Source organism: Dasypus novemcinctus, chromosome 4, assembly GCF_030445035.2.
Source record: "Dasypus novemcinctus isolate mDasNov1 chromosome 4, mDasNov1.1.hap2, whole genome shotgun sequence".
Lineage (NCBI taxonomy): Eukaryota > Metazoa > Chordata > Mammalia > Cingulata > Dasypodidae > Dasypus > Dasypus novemcinctus.
In genome coordinates, this window is record NC_080676.1 from 94,407,811 (window position 1) to 94,422,416 (window position 14,606).

Below are 14,606 nucleotides of genomic sequence, written 5' to 3' on the forward strand. Positions count from 1 at the left end.
TCAAATCTAAAACAAAAAAGAAACACAAATTAGACTCAAGGTTTGGTGTCTAAAACTTTAGAGATCATCTAATCTAAGCTTTCCAATGCAGGAATTTATTTTACTATAATATCCCTAATAATCAGTTACACAAATACAACCAGCATATTATTCTATTACAGGATAGTTTGGCTTGAAAGAATTTAAAATACTGAGTAAAAATCCATCTCTCTATAAATTCTACCTAATGGTCCTTCCTTTCTCTGAAGCCACATAAATTAATCTATTTTTTTCTCATATGAAAGGATTTCAAATACTTGAAGATAGACTTTATTATCCCATAGTTTCTCTGCCTAACATAAGCCCTCCAGTCCCCACACTATTTCATTTAACAGTTACAGACTTCCTAACTTTTCAAAAGTTGGGTCCCGTTTATCTAGATGTACTATGGTGTCCTGAAGTGAGAATGGGTTTTACTGAGAAGAACTGGGTTCATGACCAAGTACCATAGCTTGCCTAAGGCTACATAGTAAGTTGTATAGCTTAGACTTGAACCCATTTAACGAAATAAAGAATGTGAAATGAAGAAATGGTATCTCTTGCACTGAGGTAATTGAGAGGTAAAAGAGAATACAATTTGTGAATGACAAGGACTGGGAGAAATGAATACTTTAACAATATCACTCTTAGATATTGTCCTAGCCTTGCTGTAATACTCTAGCTGCAAAGTGGAACTACTGTCAGTTTGATAGGGACACTATACATTTTTTTTAATGAGGCCCAGGGATGAATTACTTCTTTCTTTAAACAGACAGGTCATATTCTGGCTTGTACTGGACTTGTAGTCTATAATTCATAATTTTTGGCACCCAGATGTAAGACATTCCATGTATCCTTAAAAAATTCTGTTCTTCTGAAATCTGAATTAAACCCTTCCAGCTTCGTGGAATACATATTTAGTAAATCCGCTGTTTATGTCTTCATCCAATCAATTCTTTGGTACAAAATATTGAGTAAGACATGACCACGGACAGAGCCTTCTAGCAAACTTTTGAGATCTTTTATCAGGTTGATTTGAATGTTAATAAACTTTAACAATCGAAGAATGTTTTACTACAATCTAGTCTAAATTCCTCCTATTTTGTTCACAAAGACATTATAAGATTATCTGTCAAAAATCTCCCTGAAATCTGGATACAATATGCTGGTGACGTTCTCTTAGCCTATTTTATAACTATACCAAAATAGAAAATGAGGATTGCTTGTGTATCAGTCAGGGTTTCACTAAGCAAACAGAAACCACTTCAAGAATTTCTAGCAGAGAAATCTAATGCAAGGAATAGGCTGGTTACATAGCTGATGAAACAGGACACCTAAACAGAAGGTGGTAAGGCAATATGGGAATTAGCCCCAGCAGGAAGCCACAGTAGAAGCAAATGGGGGAAAGTGTTGATGAAGCTCAGCGGCCAGGTGTCTAACGGAAAGTGGAACCAATCTGGGTCTCTCTGGAGTAGGGGTTCTTAACCCTTTTTTGTTCCATGGACCCCTCTGCCAGTCAGGTGAAAACCACGGACCCCTTCTCAGAATGTAGCATCGGATAATTTTATGACACTCACCATCGGAGGTCAGAGAAAATAAAGCTAGTAAGTTGACTTTTTTTCAATTTGAGCTCACAGATCCCCTGAAATCTTTCCACAGAGCCCCTAGGGATCCATAGACTCCTGGTTAAGAACCCCTGACCTGGAGGGAGCTGGATCCTTAAAAGATGCTGCCTCTATTTTGTTTTCCTCCCCACCCCACCCCACCCCATGCTATCTGCTTCCTGTCCCCTAATATCCTAATGTTCAACCAGTGTTTTCCACTGCTGAACCCAGCTGGAAACCAGGGGTCACATGGGCTAAGGAAATGCAGTTTACAGCCCTGGGATATAAGGTAGCATTCAGGACAAACAAAGTCTGGGCCACCACATTTGACAATGACTTATTCAAGGAAATTTTGGCATTCCCAGATTAAAAATAACTTTCTAAAGTTTTCAGGAATTAACCACATTTTGAAAAAAGCTCCCCTATTCTTCTACTGAGATCATGTATGTGTGTGGGGGAGCTGGGGGAAATGTGTAGATGTGTGAAGGGAGACAGAGAAAGACAATCATCCCTTTGCGCCTTATTGCATTTTAGGATCTATTTCCATGTATCATTCTTGCATTTTTTTCAAACTCACTTCTCCTTAAGTCTGGGGTATATGCTTGATCCTTTGGAGCATTTTTATCTGTTACTATGTTAAACATGTGGTGACTAATGCTTTTTTTGTCTTCATATTTTCCTGTGGCTATACTAGCCACCATCCTCTAAGTACTTTAGTTTCTTGTCCCATAATACAAAATTCATTAAAGATAAATTCTAAGGATTTTGTTTGTGGTTTATCTCCTCTGCCATTTAGGCAATTACACATGAAATGAAGAGAATACGGCAGCAGCTATGGGTGTAATAACTCTTACAAGATGTCACTACTCTTAGATGTGAGCCAATTCTATACTGAGAGGCAATTTCAAAAGGAAGGGGTCCTAGATTCTGGAATCAAATTGTCTAGGACTGTAGACAGACTCTGCCACTGATTAAGCTTGTTTGTTCTCTTTGCCTCACTTTCCCAATGTAGAAAATGTGGATGTTAAATATATATGTCCTTAGGAGTAACTATGAGGTTCAAAGTGTTGAGGTACATGAATAGTACCTCATACAGAGTAAGAAAAACGTATTTTGACAACCATCTCTCTGGGCCTTTTTCCATATGGAATCATTATTAGTAGTGGCATTTATATTAGTGTCATTAATAGTATGCCATAGCCTTGGCAGTCTAAGTGCTTTGCTCTGATCTTTCATTCTAGGATGGAATAATTCTACAACAGGGGAAAAAAGAAACAAATATAACAATATTAGATTCAGGAAGATCTCAAGTCAGTTTTCTGTCAAGAAGCAACTCTTAACCATATAGTTAGCCTCAGTTCTACTTTTGGGTTCTACTTTCCTTTGGTGCATATATCAACATTTTGGTGGAAGTTATACTTGTGCACATAAACTCTATTAAGCACATATGCAAGGACATGCACACAGCAGACATAAAAGAATATAAATCAGTGTGAACTCAAGTGAATATAACTTCATTGTGGGAAATGGAGAATTAATGTCTGTTATTAATTTAGTCATTACCCTTAATAGAGGGTTGGTCGTTAATCAGGCTTTGAAACAGTACATACCTTAGTAAGTGACAATTTATTCTTCTACTATCACTTAAAGTTGAACAATAACCTTATTTGAAAGTAGGACTGTAAAATCATCTGTAGGACACCTTCTGGCTAGAATTCTTACGCTTATGTTCAAAGAAGTTAAAATGTTAATGTTTTAAATCAAATGCTGGGCATAAGTATCTAATATCTACTGTCTATTCTTTCAGGTACTACTCCATTTTGTTCACAACTTGTTCACAACTGTTTAAGTTTACCTTAATTTTAAAACCCATGTAATTCAACCAGAAACTCAAGGGGTGCAAAGAGTATCTTATTCACCTTTCTATTCTCCTTCAAAATCCCACAGTAACTTTCAAAAAGAAGTTAGTCAACAGATGACTGAAGTTATTCAACAGATGATTGTGTTAAATTGAATGGTTCATTAGTTCTAAGGTAATCTGATGACTGTAAAATGCATTTTGATTCATACCAGGAAAGAGTTACTTTAAGAGTCTATAAAAACAATACTAATTATGAACATGCATTTGCTTTGCCTAGGTCAGCAGTCACACTGTACTTAGCTAGGCCTCCCAAGGGCACCAGTGATAATATTCAGCAATATTTTAACTTTACCTCTGCCAAATGAAACCACACTGACGTTTCTCATTGTTTTCTGAATTCAGGAAGGCCCAACAGTGATGTGGTAGAAGGAATGTACCTCACTCCAGAAAGAAGCATTTGTACATTTGTACATTTGTTTATCTTCTCAGTACATTGATACAGAGAACCCAAGGATATAAATGTTAGACAGATGTATAGAAAGTTATTCTCTTCAAAATGCATTTAAAGAATACACTTGAGAACTTGGTGGAAACAAAAATATGGAAGGGTGAAATGGGCTATTTTTTTTTTATGTTCCTGGTTTCAGGGCTGATGCTGTTTTCAGTTCAGGTAACTGCACTTTAGGCTTAGGATTTGTTATTGGGAATTCTGTTTAAAAGACATAATAAACCTATACTATATCAAACTTTTATCTTTTTGTATCAAAGACATCTTTAAATATATTTCTGTGGACAAATGTTCAGATACTATTTCTTTAATGTGTTTTGCTTTAAAAGACTTACTGAAATGCAAGTGAAAAATAATCATTTGTAATAGGTAGGAATACCACAGAAGTAGAAACCATTTAGATGGTACTAAGAAACACGTAGTTCCAAAATATACCACATTATTTCACTCTTAACTATACTTTGTTCTTTCATTGTCTATTATAAAGGAGGCAGTTACATTAAAAACAAGGAAGTGTTTAAACATATCTGCTGACACTAATCAAGAAATTTCAATTTCAAAATCTTTTCTTTTTAGTACAAAACAAGTGTTTTGTAGCCAAGGTATATTTACAATAATTGTGTACTGGCTTATCATCTGCCAAAACAGTGCAGACATAACCTTAGGATGGCATTTAGCAGTGTTTTCCAAGATGTGTATTTATCCCATAATTAAATAAAACCAGAATGTTTTGCCATTTGAAAAAAAATATACACCCATTGACAGTTTCTGAGAAGTATAGTATTGTTGTTAAGAAAATTTGTTTGTCTTTATCATAAAAGATAACTGGTCACAGAACAGTGATCTAAGCTTTTCTCAACAACCTGCATGTATTAAAATGCTTCTTATTTGGTTTGCTGAAACAATTGTGCCAGGAGAAATGATAGTTTAAATGTTTCTTGCTACTGGTATTAGGGAAGACTTGGGATGAGGTGGGGTGTCCTTTGCTCCATAAAGCTATCTGCTAATGTCTCCCCAGAAAATATTAAAGGCAGTCATAAGTTGCCCTCTTACACTAGTTCCTCCAAAAATAAGAGGGCACAACTGGGAATGAGATGAAAAGCTTTAGAATAGGAGTGCTCTAAAAATGACTCAATGCCAAATAAGAAAGATAAGGAAAGAAACACATCACTTTCAAATAAAAAGGCCTATTATATGTATTTTAAATATTAAGAACTCATTTATATGATACTTTAGGAGGAAGAACTGATGTGAGATCTGCAGATTGATATTCTGGGCTTGAGGGTATTAAAATAGGATGGAGGGGGCTATGATCATGAGGGCTCAAATAGCACTAATAATTGGGAGTGGTAGGGAAGGCTAATGTAATTGGAGGATTACAATCAAGTGAAACTATTTATGGGATTTCTGCTCTTCAATTTGGATATATAATTTCTGCAATTTTTATTATAATTCAGGTGTTCTTAAAGTAAGCCATAACTTTTCATAAGATTAAATTTGTACAGATACTAGAATAAATTCATCTTTACCTATTTGATTTTAATTATAAGTGGCTTTTACACATAAGAATATGAGAAAAACTACAGAGTTAAGACTATGAATATGTTGTCTTCTTTTTTTAGCCATTAGGGATAATAACTTCTCAATTTCCCTTGGACCCACCAGATCTACAATCCTGCATTTTTATATATGATGAGTGTATTTGGAGAAATTCCACCATCCTTGTTCAACTCCACCTTAACAAGTAATTAGTTTTATAATGAGATTAAGAAGAAAATCTCATAGCTCAATGGTTGAGCACTTGTTTCCTATGTATGAGGTCCTGGGTTCAATCCCTGGTTCCTCCTAAAAAATAAAAAAAAAAAGGAAGAAAAAAGTATGACACAGACAAGGGATACAACAGACCAAAGCCAGCAATCATGTGACGACAGTCGTACCTTTCTTTTATCTATGGTCAGAGTAATGTTGTCTCTGCTTTCCAAACGAAAACTATTAATTAGCTAGCAATTTCTTCCCTTAGTATTAGATTTCCTCAATTATCCCTTCCCCTTCACTAGCAAGACTTTCCCTTTGCTCACAAACATCCAGGATTCCTGAGTTATGTCTTCAGGGTCTCCAAATCCTATTGAATGCCCCATAACCTCCATGGTATCTGTTTTTGCCTCCATTCCCACTGCCAGGTCCCCCAATCCTGGTTCTCATCTTTATGTACCCAGTTCACAAAAGGTTTTCTACTCTATTCCATGCTCAGCCACCAAGTAAATCTCTCCAAGTGCTCCTTTCATCACTGCATACCCCTACTCACATTTTCAAGGGCTCAGCATTATTTTCAAGTAACAAATTTCTGGTTTACTTGTTGCTATATATCTAAAATTTGGATGCCTTTATTCTTTCTATTTCCCCATCTCTCCATTTAATTAATTATGTAGAAGTCATAATCTACACTGCGTATGGGTGGTCAGATATAAAGAGAGAGGACGTAGGCCAAGTGTAAGTGGTTGGTGTCAATGACTGCTGGCCTCAGGGTTAGGGCTTATTAGGGAAAGCAAAGGGCTGTGGCATTTGGAGAGCTAGTGCCTTTGTAAGGAGGCAACTGCTATTCAGCTCTGGCCAAGTGTTCTCAGGCAGGAAGGCTGACCACCCAGTATCTCCAAATCTACTAAGTTTTCATGAAAAGTCAGAAATCTGTGTTTTGTTTTTGTTTTAAATATGTGGTTTTTAAATATTAGTCACTAATTGAAATATAAAATATAGTACAGGTCAACAAAAATTGGGCCAAAACAAACCTATGCAAGTTGGATATGGCTAAAATGCTGCTAGTTTCAATCTGTCCCTAAACTCTTCATCAAGGACCATTTTCATACTCTCTCCCAGTGCTTGGTCCTGAGAACACTCTTATCTTTCCCATTCCTGGTTTAATACACTCATTTTCTATGTTGCTCATCACTCAAGTGGAAATTCATCATTTCATTACATACTTTCTTTTGAAAATGTCTGTATTATTTATTTCTTATCTTTTTACATATTATCTTCTGCAACTAGAGAATAAGCTCCTTGATGACAAATTATGGTTGCTATCATAATTTCCTATAACCCTTACAGTATCATACAAAGTACATTCACAAATAGGCATTTATTTAAGGGTGTAAGATGTATTTTGGCAGTTTCAAAAGGACAGACATTTTTTAAAAAGAGTATCAGCTCCATTTCTTTGACTGTAGCATTGAATAATATATCATCTTATTTTGCCATACACATATGTGTAGGCATAAACTGTCTTCCATAGGTATTTCTATAATAAGCAAACTCCTATAACCAGCAACTTACATAGTCTTTTAGTCTTTTATTCCCCTAAAACAAGGCCACAGAACTGTCTAGTGTTTAAAAGCACAGGCTCTGGAGCCAGGCTGCCTGGGTTCCTACCTCAGTTCACTTAGTGTCCATGTGACCTTAAGCAAGTCACATAACCTCTATCACTTCCATTTCCTAATGTATATAAGAGGAATGATAAAAATGTCCACCTCAGAGAACAGCTAAGGTAAAGACTAAGTGGTTACAAACACATAAGTATTTAAAACAGTATACAGCACACAGTAGATACTCAGTAAATGCTATCGTAAGATTATTATCTTAAATTAGATAATGAAAGTTACCTGAAGATAAAATCTGCTATGAGATTTTTAAAAAAATATGATTGTTTCAGCAAAATGAGCAATAAAAACAAAGTAGTACTTTGAGGCTTGTGTTCTAGCCTGGAAGCACTCCAAAACACCAAAACTGTATTTGGAGTTGAAGAGGTACTTTCTAACTCTTAAAGCATATCAGTTTCTTATATGCTTTAAGATCTTACAAGAAGTCTTAAAGGTTATTTCACTATAACTAAAAAGATATGTACATACATGAACAGGTAGGTAGCTTCAGAAGGACTGCTCTTGTCAACATGTAGTAGGTCCTCAATAATTATTGTTAGCATAAATGAATAAACTGCTATACCACCAGAAATCCTGAACTGTGTAATTTTCTTTGCTGAAATATACAGGTAAAGGTGACTTGAGCTTCCTTCAGACTATCCTGTAACTATAGCAACTATAATACAGTCATCTCCGGGGTATTATACTGTTCTTTTTATGACATATCCTAGTTAATTTCAAAATGAAAGGAAACAATATATTATAGTACATGTGTGACTTAAATGATTAACTGAATAGTTTGAACTTCATGGAGGCTGAAACATAAAAGCATGATAATTTTCTCAATTCTCTGACCCTAGCAGTACTATGTCAAATCTCTCTTCTTGGCTGGGTAGCAGGTCCCTTAAAATTCTTCAGGTCACTTTTAGCTATTAAAAGTCCACCCAGGGAAGCGGACTTGGCTCAACGGATAGAGCATCCTCTTACCATATGCGGGGTCCTTGGTTCAAACCCAGGACATCCCTGACCCGTGTGGAGATGGCCCATGTGCAGTGCTGATGCATGCAAGGAGTGTCGTGCCACGCAGGGATGTCCCCCACATAGAAAGCCCCATGCTCAAGGAGTATGCCCTGTAAAGAGAGCCGCCCAGCGTGAAAGAAAGTCCAGCCTGCCCGGGAGTGGCGCCACACGCATGAAAAGCTGATGCAGCAAGATGACGCAACAAGAGACAGATTCCCGGGCTACTGACAAGAATAGAAGCAAACACAGAAGAACACACAGTGAATGGACAGAGAGAGCAGACAACTGGGGGTGGGGGGGTGGTGAGGGGAGAGGGGAAAAAAAAAGATCCACCCAGTTAAAAATTTCAATCAAATCCTTGAATCAAGGGTTTCCCTTCTTTTCCCAGGGCAACAAAACTGAAGGGAATAGGATGATCTGAGTCTCTCTTCCCCTGGTGCCAACTTCTTCCAACTTGCTTTTTGTTTGCTCAGTCAGGTAGATATGCTGCATAGCAATAAATATATACCTAAAATATTTCTTGCAAACAACTACTCCTAATTTGGGGAGATCTGCTCATTTATTTCTCCTCTTCCCTCCAGTCCATAGAATATGCTTAGTTCTGGGATGGTTCATGACCCTTCTTTTACAAGACCTAAAGCCTCTGGTATTAGGGATCAGAAGGGAGAGTGGTGGAGATAAAATTAACTGCCCATGGATATGCCTTTATATGTTCACTAGTTGCTGCTAACTCTGCATAAGACTGAATGATCGTCTCAGGCAGTGCCAAGGACAGAGGTAATATAGCATGTAGTAGGTCTTCAGAGAGTTCTGTGAAAGGCCCTTCCACTGCATACTTCCCTGATGTCAGAGACTGTGTCATCCCTTCATCTGCCAAACCCTCCCCATCCCAGCTCCCTGACTGTGTATCGTTCGTGGTTTCCTGCTCTTGATTGCTTTCGGCTAATCAAGCTGAACTACTTTTAATTTGTCCACTTGACCTCTCAGAAACACACATGTCCTTACTTTGCCAAAATTGCAACTGCAGGCCATTTTAAGTCTCTTCCTATTGACAACTTCCTGCAATTCTCTTTTAGCTTGGTCAGGTAGGTACAGGGTACAACAATAAATCAATGTCTGAAAAATTATTTCTTGCTTCTGACCAAAGAGCAGACACTTCTTGTACATACCACCCCAATCCTGAACAGTGGTTTCCTTGGAAGCTGCTTTCACTTAGAATGACAGGGCACAGGAGTGAAGAATGGAAAGCATTTCCCGCCCGTCTGCCAAATTATTCTGTACGACTGGATAGCATATGATATCTACCCTCTTCCCGCCCCCACAATGACATGGGGGTAGAGGTGAGAGGAGGAACCTCTGGAGTTATGGATGGGATAGTAGTTGGATTAGGCTGCCTCTTTGTGAATCCCCCAAAAAAGGGTCTGGCCCAAACTGAAGGTGGATACTTGGTGCCTCTCCCTTTGAAATGTGTGAATTTAAAGCTACCCCAGTTATCTCTTCAGATTCAATAAAACAGCAATAATTCTGGGCAAAGGGAAAAATCCCCCTTAATATCCTGTTGTATTTACTTTCTTAATTGAGGCATCAGAAATAACTGAGTACTAAATTTTGTTAAGGAAAAATGAACATCAAGTATATATGGAATAAAAAAACTGTGAAGCACATTTCTAGCAGTGATTATTTGGAGATGTTGATTAATCCATTTTGTGTATATTTATGTTTAATTAGAAACTGAGAAGGTTTCAAGATGCTACTCTAAACATATTCTACAAGCTTGATAGCATTATTTTCATGTGAAACAAGAATATGGGAAGTTTTTTTTTTTTGGTACATTATTTTTTAGTGACCCGATTCCATCAAAAGCATATATTTTTATTTGAATATTATAAGAAACTATGTTTGAGAATAGGCTAATTTGCTATAATTAGAATAGGCTTATTTCAGTCATTTTACCCCTTTAAATGATGATACCAGCAGTCAAACATCTGTTAAACCATAGCATCTGTTTCATATTTGGGATGCATCCCTACAAATTAGAAGAGAGCTTTTTTTAACGAGCGTTGATTTAACAGGGAATACTTTTCATTCATGACTGTTACACCAAAGAAAGAAAATGAGAAGACAAATTCATCTCTTTACCATCCCCCACAGCACAAAGCACCTCAAAGGTTCTTAAGTTTTTAACACAAAACTGCTTAATGAAGACATATTATATATTGAAAGTTTGCATGTGTGTGTAGAGAGAAAATTATATAACCAAGTTGAAAAGCAGAAAGTCCTATATTCATATTATTCAAGAAAATAATTTCTTTCAAATAAATTGTTCTGACAAATCTGTACAGTCAAGAAGATATTACATAAATTAACTATCTGAAGTGTTAACAGAGATTAATTAGTTCCATCTTTTAAATAGAATGTTATTTGTGCTTTATTATAATAAAAGCTTACTCTATTAAACCAATAAATGGAAAATTTTCAAAATTAAAAAAAAAATCAAAGAAAACAAAAACAAAACAAATCAAGGATCTCATAGTCCCTCTGGGTACTAAGACTTGTTCGGGAAAAAAAAAAAAAGACTTGTGTGCAACTTTTAGTCAAAGACACTCCCTTTGCCAGATCTTTAGTGTTATAGTTGTATCTGAATTAATATTTAGCCATAGGCTCACCCAGTTCCTTTCAGAACTATTCCCTGCTCTCTTCAAAGGTTTTTCTTAAGAGTTTTCTACAATTTTTAGCCCTCTATTTGGGTCTGACTTGGTCTTATGAAAGAGGATGCCAGGTTCATCATAAGACAAAAAATGAGCTGATTTATTCCACTCTTTATATTCTTATTATTTCAGGCCTTTGTATTTTTTAAATTTCTGATTTGGATCTAGTTAGACTTTAAAAGACTAATTTAAAGTTATCAGATATTTAAAACTCATAAATTTTATAATATAAACTACCACACAGTTTATAAAGACAGGTCTACCCATAAAGTTTAATAAACTACGAAAATTTCTAAAGGAACCCTATCATGCACATAAGAACACAGAGGAAACTAATTGGAAGAAAGCCAGAAAAATGAGAGAAAAAGAAAAAGCTTAATAAAAGAGATTTGTTCATTCATTTGGTACTTCCTAATTTGTTGCACCAAAAGATAAAACAGCTACTATAATGTCCTGGTGCTAAAGAAATTTCTTCCACATGTTCCTTGATGCAGGAGTGGTCACACAGCTTAGCAGAGTAAGCCATAGCTTGTGCCCATCCTAGCTACAACCAGTTGCAGCATCCTCCTTCCTTAAGCTTTCCCCCCACTAAGGGAGAACTCCACCCCTCACAAGCTTTATGAAAGCACATTTTCTATGTGCTATATTCATAAATGTATAATGTGTATCACTTATATAACTCATTGGTGTTGTAAAAATAGATTTTAGAACATGTCATAAGAGCTCTTTACTAAAAAAACCTGAAAATTAAAACAGCCACCTGATTTAAAAGTAGTGCCTCCTAGGGATTTACAGATGCTATAATAGAATCAGAGGAGAAGAAAAATGACCTAGTTCATTTTTCTGTGTTCAGGCTGGACTTATTTAAGCAATCTGAGAGAGATAAAAATTGATTCTATTTTTAAGTACTACCAGTGAAAAAGATTTGCCATTTTCATGGGTAATTTTTTTCAATGCTTAATGATTTATAGTAGCAAAAATCCTTCTTCCTAAATTAAAGGTTAACTCTCTAGTTGTTGAAAATTGGATATAACATGCTTTATGGTCAATGTGAGACGGTACAATTTAAGGAACACTTATGGATTCATTTTTTTGTGATTTCTTTTCACCAAATCTTATTTCAATGTATTCGTAGAAACTTGCCTCTGCCAGTTGAAAGAGTGCAGACTTCCCACAACGTTTTACAGGCTCAGCACCACCCAACTGCGAAGTGTTTGAAGAAATCTATATGGAAAACAAATCACAAAAAGAATATTAATTGTGATACCAGAATCTTTGTTTCCTATTATTGAACATTCAAGACCTTTCCTTAATTTTGGGGAATATCATTGCTCCCAAGTACCAAGTAACTTCGTATCTATGTGTCATGCTTGGGATGAACATTTTGAGAACCATTTTAATAACCCCCCCAAGAAACAAAAACTTAAACAAAGGGGAAAAAAAAACAAAAAACAAAACCAAATTGCTGTTTCATGGAGAGTATTATCTTGCATATTCCAGGCTTTAAATTTTTAGAAACTTCCATTTCTACTTACCAATTCACCGAATGGCCAAATATAAACAAGATACAGAATCATTCTGCATTTACCAAAGCAATTATCTAATTGTTTTGAAAGAAATATAGTTCAGATCTCTGTGGAAAGATAGTATCAAGTAAGTCAACAAAGTTTGAGAATCCAGTATATATGTGGCTAAGCAACATGACAGGAGCTTGGGAAGCTAAGAATTTTATATAAACATTGACTCTGGCTTTGAGCATATGCTCTAAAGTACAAAGATTAACTACCACAAACACAAATTGAATTAAGAGGCGTAAGTAAGGACCTATGCTGTAGTACATAACCACACACATAATGCTACATTGAATGGATACTCTTCTTCTGACAAATTGGCCTCAACAGTGGCTGGGCACTGATAATGAGCAGCACTGCCCTTTCTCATTTTTTTATACGAAAATACCATTTTCAATTTCTAGCCACATTCAGGATATATATTCTTAAAGACTTTTACAAAGTATTCCTCTCCTGGAGAAGTTCTGCCATCATCAGAGTAGCTAGTTATGTCTAGCTTTTCACATTATCTGAAATTTTTCTTGGTTTAAGACAGCTGTTTTTCAGATTAGTTTAGGATGCTATCCTGCCTTATGGCTATATCCTTACAGCTGGCCCCGAGTCCCAAAGGGGATTTTCTAGAGTTGCCAACTCCAACACAGACTGGTGCTGGCAGCTAGGGGGAGTTCTTAGAGCACTTGAAGAATAAGAGGCCTTTGTGGAGAGTAGATCTCCCAAGGCATGTGATATTTAACAAGCTACCTGGGCCATTAAGAAGAGTCTAGTTAGAAGGTTAGGAGGACTCCATCCTCCTAGGTACAATCAGTTTAAGACAGTCCTTTCCTATTCATCCCAATCATTTACTTTTTCACATTCTTCTGAAGCTTGGAACATTTTCCTCTAGCTGAATTTTCATTGATAAATGCCACTTCTACCTTTTCTAGACAAGTAGAATTCAATTGCTCACCTTTTCTCTAAGAGAACACAAACATATTAATATTACTGACTCTCAGCAACTAAAGGCAATGAAACATTGAAAATAAATGCCAGCTCCTTGAACCTAGGTTTATAATAGAAAGGACATGATCTTTGGTGCTGGACAAGACATGGCTTCATTGTTTCATTGTTGTTTTTTTTTTTGCTGTATGTACTCAGGCAAATAATTAAGACTTTTAGCCACATTTATTTCATTTTCAAAACAAGAACAGCATCTGTCTGTATTAGTATTGTGAAGATTAGATTTGATGTTTGTGAAGGGTTTGGCTGATGCCATATTAAGATCTTAATAAATGGTACAATTATTAGTAATAATGATTTGCCATTATAAACACTAATAAACATAAACCCTTTTAGTATAATTCCAAAAATTAGTTACACACTGAAATTGAATGGACTTAAAAGCTGCAATGTCTGAGGATCACAATTATTAAATTCAATAATTTACAGATTAAATTTGTTCATATGATAATGTGATAGCCTCAAAAATTGATCAAGGCTAACAAGAGAGTACCTCTGCACTATACAGCCCATAACAACGTGTTTTTCGACTCTGCTATTGTGTTCGTTTCACGTTTGTGCTCCCTGATGCTGTGTTTGTCTGTTCCCTTACACACATCCTGTGCCTAATGAGGTACATGGCACACTGAGAGGCTCAATGAACTACTGATTAATAAACGCATAATGTGCCATCTGAGTCAATGCACAAATTCAGGCTTAAGAATTGTTCCTGGCTTCTTAAAAGGAACTGCCCATGTTTATTAAGAACTATTTTCTTCATTATCTCTGGGAAGATTTTTACTTTTTATGGGTATAGAGAAGTTTTCTAAACGCTCAGGGTTATAGGAGGTTTGATTTCCAAAGGTGCATGTTCTGTGGTAGGATGGGTGGTGGGGTAGAGGCACAACATAGTTCAAAAGTCAAAGGCTTC

At 36.1% G+C, this 14,606-nt stretch overlaps 1 protein-coding gene across 14 annotated transcripts in view; it reads right to left on the reverse strand.

The window, feature by feature from the left end:
• Positions 1-14,606, reverse strand: part of BBX (BBX high mobility group box domain containing) — a 282,876-nt gene that overhangs the window by 37,026 nt on the left and 231,244 nt on the right. For all 14 annotated transcript variants that reach the window (XM_004477500.5, XM_004477495.5, XM_058295903.2 and 11 more), the window contains one exon: positions 12,273-12,353. In XM_004477500.5, the coding sequence (XP_004477557.1) occupies positions 12,273-12,353 (81 nt within the window). The remainder of the gene's footprint in view (positions 1-12,272; positions 12,354-14,606) is intronic.